At 44.6% G+C, this 8037-nt stretch overlaps 1 protein-coding gene across 1 annotated transcript in view; it reads left to right on the forward strand.

Annotated features, from left to right (window-relative positions):
• Window positions 1-1606: 1606 nt before the first annotated feature.
• LOC135525527 (neurexin-3a-beta-like) overlaps window positions 1607-8037 on the forward strand; it is a 347678-nt gene continuing 341247 nt past the window's right edge. The window contains exon 1 of the mRNA XM_064953198.1: window positions 1607-2171. Within this exon, the coding sequence (XP_064809270.1) occupies window positions 1796-2171 (376 nt within the window). The 5' untranslated portion in view covers window positions 1607-1795. The remainder of the gene's footprint in view (window positions 2172-8037) is intronic.

Here is an 8037-nt window from a genome sequence, read left to right on the forward strand (position 1 = left end):
GGACAATTTGTATATTCTCCCTTTCCATCCCCTTATCCCCCGAACCCTCCCATCCTGTTGCCACTGCTTAATTTCACCTGAGCCTAGTTTACCCTGCTCCTTCTCTCTCCCAGTCTGCCTGCACACCTCCTTTCACTCACTGACTCTCTCAGTGTTGCTGTCTGCTGTAGTCAGGTTAGGATCATTCTCTCAGTGTTGCTGACTGCTGTAGACAGGTTAGGATCACTCTCTCAGTGTTGCTGTCTGCTGTAATCAGGTTAGGATCACTCTCTCAGTGTTGCTGTCTGCTATAGTTAGGTTAGGTTCACTCTCTCTGTGTTGCTGTCTGCTGTAGTTATTTTAGGATCATTCTCTCAGTGTTGCTGTCTGCTGTAGTCAGGTTAGGATCATTCTCTCAGTGTTGCTGTCTGCTGTAGTTAGGTTAGGATCACTCTCTCAGTGTTGCTGTCTGCTGTAGTCAGGTTAGGATCACTCTCTCAGTGTTGCTGACTGCTGTAGACAGGTTAGGATCACTCTCTCAGTGTTGATGTCTGCTGTAGTCAGGTTAGGATCACTCTCTGTGTTGCTGTCTGCTGTAGTCAGGTTAGGATCACTCTCTCAGTGTTGCTGTCTATTGTAGTCAGGTTAGGATCACTCTCTGTGTTGCTGTCTATTGTAGTCAGTTTAGGATCACTCTCTCAGTGTTGCTGTCTGCTGTAGTCAGGTTAGGATCATTCTCAGTGTTGCTGTCTGCTGTAGTCAGTTAGGATCATTCTCTCAGTGTTGCTACCTGCTGTAGTCAGGATCCAATTAGGGTCCTGTCTCATTTCTCTCTGAGCAGGGGGCTGTGTTCAGGCGTTGTGCCTGAGACAGGGGGGGGGTGAGTGAATCACCAGGATCCCCCCCACCCCCTACACACACAGACACACACACACACACACACACACACACACACACACACACACACACACAACAAACACTCCTCCCTCAGAGAGGAGGATGAGAGACTGAGACACAAAGAAGAGAAGAGATTGGAGATTCCTGGTCATGGTTTCTAAACTGCAGCAGTATTGGAGCTCTACAGTGGACCAGTACACTACAGACCCACACAGAGAACACTGGTCTTTGTTCATGTGTTTACTTCCTCTGCAGGGATGAAGACAGATGCGTTGTGATAAACCAGGTGCTTATACTGTTTGTCTTCATCTGCACTCAAACTCTAGCTGCATGAGAGAGAGAGATAGAGAGAGAGAGAGAGAGAGAGAGAGAGAGAGATAGAGAGAGAGAGAGGTGATCTCCCATGTGTGACTGATAGCTGCTGGAGAGAGTGTGCACTACATCGGAGAGCGAGGGAGCCAGTGAATGAGCGCAGGAGATATGCTCGCAGCCAGAAGAGCAGCAGGAGCGAACACAACTACGCAGGAAGCACCAGAGAGAGAGAGAGAAGGGGGGGTCCTCCGATTTTCTTTCCTTCAGAGAAAAGGGGAGCGTGAGAAAAAAACACTCCTTTTTCTGTATCTTCAGGGTAAGGTGGCAAAGAGCATAACGGTTGGGTGAGAGGAGCATGCGAAAGAGAACACCCAATTTTTCTTTTCTCTGAGTGACAAATCAGAACGTGAGAACTATAGTTAGAGCGTGTGTGCTGTTCTTCAAATCGGTCAGAGATCTTAAGGAGATCTTAGAGATCCTCTACTTCTTTACTTCGGGTTGTAGAGCTGGACCAGTCGGGTGAAACTGAAGCGGACCCGAATCCGGAGCTAACCCGGGTGGACGTGGGTTTGGTTCTGAGTGATCCTAGTATGGCGTTGTCTCTATCATGAGCCTCGTCTCTGTGGAGTTCGCCCCACCCCGTACCGTACGTCTGTTGTCAGTTCTTCGGGCTTGGATCATGCTTCGTCCCGCCGGTGGTGCAATGTCGCGGGGCTCCAAGGATGGGGGGGCGTACCACCTCTCCAGCCCCCTCCGCCTGCGCCTGAGCCCCTGGATGTGGTCTCTGACTCTAGGATGTATCACTGGGTCTGTGTGGAGTTCTTCTCCCAAGGGGTGGCAGGATAACAACGTGGCTGCCGCCAGACCTCCAGGCCAGGCTACGTCCTATACGTACCCCGAGCATCAACTCCACGGGACGCGGCATCAGTCCTCTGCATCTGTCTCCATCTACCACTGGCCATCCTCACTGAGGGGTGGCCACGGTGAGTCACACTTTAGACCCTAAACTTACTCAGACCGTAACCCTGTGTTCTTGAACCCGAACAGGTTTTTCTTTTCTGAATCAAAAGGTTGGTTGTGGGCATGTGTCTGGGGGCGGGAAACGTGTCTACTCGATACGATCAGCGTGGCTGAATAGTTTGGACAAAAGGTCCCCATCTTGGCGGTGTTAGAGACATTTGAGCATTTTTTTAAGCTAATTTCCTTTTCCTGCATTTCTACACGATTCAAGGAGCTGAGAGATTTATTTGCAATTTGAAAGCTAATTTCCTGCAATTCATGCATTTTGCCTTGGCTAATGATGTGTTCTTCTACTCAAATATAACAACAAAATCACTATCATTAAATTGTTTCATTCCCTTTTATGTTGGTGATTATTAGTTCTCAAATATCATACTATTAAAAAAAGTATAAGTCAATTATCATTAATACATCATTTATATCTGATTGTTTAACGTTTACACTGAAAGCGTTTTTTTCTTCCTGAAAATATTTCTTCTTATTATTATTAAATGCTTAGGTGGCCAAGAATAACAATGACAGTAAAATCCCATCCTAAAGCCCTAACTGTAAACCCTAACCGAACTCATTTTTCTCTAAACTCAAGCAACCTAGGGGCAACCTAGGGTTTAATACTTTACAGAGAATCGACCAAATTCACATCCTGAGAAAATTGCAAGAAATTACCAGGCAACCCAGTATTCCCTTTCGAACCTATTTTGTTTCTCTCTCTGTCTGTCTCTCTCTAATGGTCCGTCTCTCTCTGTCTGTTTTTCTCTGTTTCTGTTTCTCTCTCTGTCTGTCTCTCTCTCATGGTCCGTCTCTCTCTCTGTCTGTTTTTCTCTGTTTCTGTTTCTCTGTCTGTCTGTCTCTCCCTGTCCCTCTCTGTCTGTTTCTCTCTCTGTCTGTCTCTCTCTATCTCTGTCTGTCTCTCTCTGTCCCTCTCTGTCTGTCTGTCTGTCTGTCTGTATGTCTGTCTGTCTGTCTGTTATCGCTCTGTCCCTCTCTGTCTGTTTCTCTCTCGGTCTGTTTCTCTCTCTGTCTGTTTCTCTCTCTGTCTGTTTTTCTCTCTCTGTCTCTCTCTCTCTGTCCCTCTCTGTCTGTTTCTCTCTCTGTTTGTCTCTCTCTATCTCTGTCTGTCTCTCTCTGTCCCTCTCTGTCTGTTTCTCTCTCTGTTTGTCTCTCTCTATCTCTGTCTGTCTCTCTCTGTCCCTCTCTGTCTGTTTCTCTCTCTGTCTGTCTGTCTGTTATCGCTGTGTCCCTCTCTGTCTGTTTTTCTCTCGGTCTGTTTCTCTCTCTGTCTGTTTTTCTCTCTCTGTCTGTCTCTCTTTATCTCTGTCTGTCTCTCTCTGTCCCTCTCTCTGTTTCTCTCTCTGTCTGTCTCTGTCTGTTATCGCTCTGTCCCTCTCTGTCTGTTTTTCTCTCTGTATGTTTCTCTGTCTGTCTTTAACAATAATCCAAACAGTTGCATTGTTTCGATTGGACAAATTCACGTAATCTGCATAATAAATACGCCCCAGTCGAGCCAGCGTAAGGGAGAGAGAGGAGGGGGCAGGCAGAAAAATACTTACGTCTTTGTAATCTGTTTTGGATGCCTCGCAAATTCACCAAAGTAGCCTAAAGTTTGCCTCGTCCGCTCTGGTTTTGTTTAAATTACACAACTTTCCCCAGACCTTTATAGCCAACCTGGAATCAGAGCATTTCATATTATTTTGTCTGTACATTTTCCTCTCTATTTTGGAATGACGCGAACAAAACAAGAAACAAAACGAACAACCGTGAAGTTTACAGGGCTATAGTGCCACTAACAAAGTTAACTACCCAAACTAAAAGGAGGGAAAAAGGTCTACCTAAGTATGGTTCCCAATCAGAGACAACGATAGACAGCTGACCCTGATTGAGAACCATACCCGGCCAAAACATAGAAACACAAAATCATAGAAAACAAAACATAGAATGCCCACCACAAATCACACCCTGACCAAACCAAATAGAGACATAAAAGGCTTTCCGAGGTCAGGGCGTGTCATTTATGGCATGATTCATTTTTGGATATCCGTCAAATCAAATGTTATTTCTCGCATGAGCCAAATGCAACAACCTTACAGTGAAATGCTTACTTACAAGACCTTAACCAACAATGCAGTTTTAAGAAAGAACCTATGAAAGTAAAAGATATGAATAACAAATAATTAAAGAGGAGCAGTAAAATAACAATAGCCAGTCTATATACCGGAACAGAGTAAATGTGTAGGGGGCACCGGTGTCGAGGTTATTGAGGTAAAATATACATTTGAGAAGGCAGGCGGCCTAGTGGTTAGAGTGTTGGACTTGTAACCGAAAGGTTGCCAGATTGAATCCCCAAACTGACAAGATACAAATCTGTCATTCTGCCCCTGAACAAGGCAGTTAACCCACTGTTCCTAGACCCGTTAACCCACTGTTCCTAGACCAGTTAACCCACTGTTCCTAGACCAGTTAACCCACTGTTCCTAGACCAGTTAATTCACTGTTCCTAGACCAGTTAACCCACTGTTCCTAGACCAGTTAACCCACTGTTCCTAGGCCAGTTAACCCACTGTTCCTAGACCAGTTAACCCACTGTTCCTAGACCAAGTAAATAAGAATTTGTTCTTAACTGACTTGCCTAGTTAAATAACGGTAATATATAAATATTTATATAAATATATATATATTTTAAAATGTAGGTAGAGTTATTAAAGTGACCATTCATAGATAATAACAGAGAGTAGCAGCAGTGTAGAAGGGGGGTGCAATGAAAATAGTTTAGGTAGTCATTTGATTAGATGTTCAGGAGTCTTATGGCGTGGGGGTAGAAGCTGTTTTAGATGCTTCTTGGACCTAGACTTGGCGCTCCAGTACCCCTTGCTGTGCGACAGCAGAGAGAACAGTCTATGACTGGAGTCTTTGACAATTTTTAGGATCTTCCTTTGACAGGGCCTTCCTCTGTAGGTCCCGGATGGCAGGAAGCTTGGCACCGGTGATGTATTGGGCCATACAAACTAACCTCTGTATTGCATTGCGGTCGGAGGCCAAGCAGTTGCCATACCAGGTTGTGATGCAACCCGTCAGGATGCTCTTGATGGTGAAGCTGTAAAACCTTTTGAGGATCTGAGGACCCATTCCAAATATTTTGTTGTCTCCTGAATGGGAATAGGTTTTGTCGTGCCCTCTTTACGACTGTCTTGGTGTGTTTGGATCACGTTAGTTTGTTGGTGATGTGGATGCCAAGGCTCTTGACCTGCTCCACTACAGCCCCATCGATGAGAATGGGGGCACGGTCGTTCCTCCTTTTCCTGTAGTCCACAATCATCTCCTTTGTCTTTATCACGTTGAGAGAGAGGTTGTTGTCCTTGCAACACACAGTCAGATCTCTAACCTCCTCCCTATAGGCTATTTTATCGTTGTCTGTGATCAGGCCTACCACTGTTGTGTCATTGGCAAACTTAATGATGGTGTTGGAGTCGTGCCTGGCCTTGCAGTCATTAATGAACAGGGAGTACAGGAGGGTGCTGAGCACGCACCCCTGAGGGTCCCCCGTGTTGAGGATCAGCATGGCGGATGTGTTTTTACCTACCCTCACCACCTGGGGGCGTCCAGTCAGGAAGTACAGGATCCAGTTGCAGAGGGAGGTGTTTAATCCCAAGGTCCTTAGCTTATTGATGAGCTCTGCGGGCACCACGGTGTTGAACGCTAAGCTGTAATCAAGGAATAGCATTCTCACATAGGTGTTCCTTTTGTCCAGGTTGTGAAAGGGCAGTGTCGAGAGCAATAGACATTGCATCATCTGTGGATCTGTTGGGGCGGTATGCAAATTGGAGTGGGTCTAGAGTTTCTGGGATAATGGTGTTGATGTGAGCCATGACCAGCCTTTCAAAGCACTTCATGTCTACAGACGTGAATGCCCTACGCGAATGCTCTACAACCCCTACAGATCGGTAGTCAATTACAGGTCGGTAGTCAATTATAAGCTACCAGGTTAGAGTCCCGCTCCTTGAAAGCGGAAGCTCTACCCTTTAGTTCGGTGTGAATGTTGCCTGTAGTCTATGGCGTCTGGTTGGGGTATGTACGTACAGTCACTGTGGGGAAGACGTCCTCAATGCACTCATTGATGAAGCCAATGACTGATGTGGTGTGCTCCTCAAATCCATCTGAAGATACACAGAACATTTTCCAGTCTGTGCTAGCATCTGCTTCATCTGACCAGTTTTTTTATAGACCTTGGTGACTGGAGCTTCCTGCTTTAATTTGCGTGTAATCTTTGTGTGTGGAGTAAATGTGGTCTAGAGTTTTCTTTTCCCTCTGGTTACACATTTAAAATGCTGATATACTGTAAATGAGGAAAAGCTGATTTAAGCTTTCTTGCATTAAAGCCACTTGAAGCGTCATCTTTGGATGAGCGTTTTCCTGTTGTCTTATGGCGGTATACAGCTCATTGAGTGTGGTTTTAGTGCCAGCATCGGTCTGTGTTGGTATGTAGACAGATACAGAAAATACAGATATAAACTCTCTAGGTAGACAGTGTGGTCTACAACTTGTCTTGAGATACTGTACCTCAGGCGAGCAAAACTTTAAGACTTCCTTAGTTATCGTGCACCAGCTGTTGTTTACAAATATACATAGGCCCCCGCCCCGTGTCTTACCAGAGGCTGCGGTTCTGTCCTGCCGATAGGGTGTATAACCCACCAGACATATGTTTTTAATGTTATCGTTCAGCCAAAACTCAGCGAAACACAATATATTACATTTTTTATTGTCCCGTTGGTAGGAAATACATGCTTTCAGTTCGTTCCATTTATTTTCCAGCGATTGAAGGTTAGCTAATGGTAGGGAGGGCAACGGCAGATTAGCCACTCGTTGCCTGATCCTCACAAGGCACCGTGATCTCTTTCCACAAAATCTCAGTTGCTTTCTCCAGTGAATGACGGGGATGAGGGCCGGTTGGGGTGTTTGGAATATATCCTTCCCGTCTGACTCATTAAAGAAAAACTTCAAAGTTGAGGTTTGTCATACCTGTTCTGATGTCCAGAAGCTCTTTTTGGTCATAAAAGACGGTAGCAGAAACATTATGTACAGAAAAAGTTACAAATGATTAAGAACCAATAAAACAGCAGCCATCTTCTCCGTCGCCATCTTTTCTAACTTTATGAAATATCACCAATTTCGTATGATATGGTACAAATCTGCAAAAAGTATGATATGTTACGAATTCAAGCTTGATGGCTAACGTTAGCTAGCTGGCTAATGTTAGCTAGGCTAGGGGTTAGGGTTAAGGTTAGGGTTAAGTATAGGAGCTAGGTCAAATGGTTAAGGTTAGGGTTCTGGGAAGGGTTAGCTGAAAGGGTTAAGTTTAGAGGAAGGATTAGAAGAAGGATTTGCTAACATGCTAAGTAGTTGCAAAGTAGAAAAAAATAGCAAGTGGTTGCAAAGTTTCTACTTAGCTGAAGTGCTGACGTTGTCCATGATGAGATTTGAACTCGTCACTTTCGGGTTGCTTGACGTTCATGTTATAGGAACACATTCACCTCGACCAATCACCCTGAATTACCTGAATTATTGCCTTAAGTAACCTTCAGTCTTATGTAACAGATAATTGTTTGTCTCGGATTTAAATTTACAGTTTTACGTCTAGTCTATGAGACTAGACTGTTATAAGTTATTGCCTATAATACAGAAAATAATGTTTTGTGATAACTGCACTGCGATTTTAACTTTAGAAATTAAATTCAAAATTTGGCTCCGGATTTTCTTAATGTTAACGATCCCAATTTGGTATGAACATTTTAACCTTCACACCCTTAAAATAAACGTTCCTTTCTTCCCCCTCCT

The sequence above is a fragment of the Oncorhynchus masou genome, chromosome 32 (assembly GCF_036934945.1).
Source record: "Oncorhynchus masou masou isolate Uvic2021 chromosome 32, UVic_Omas_1.1, whole genome shotgun sequence".
Lineage (NCBI taxonomy): Eukaryota > Metazoa > Chordata > Actinopteri > Salmoniformes > Salmonidae > Oncorhynchus > Oncorhynchus masou.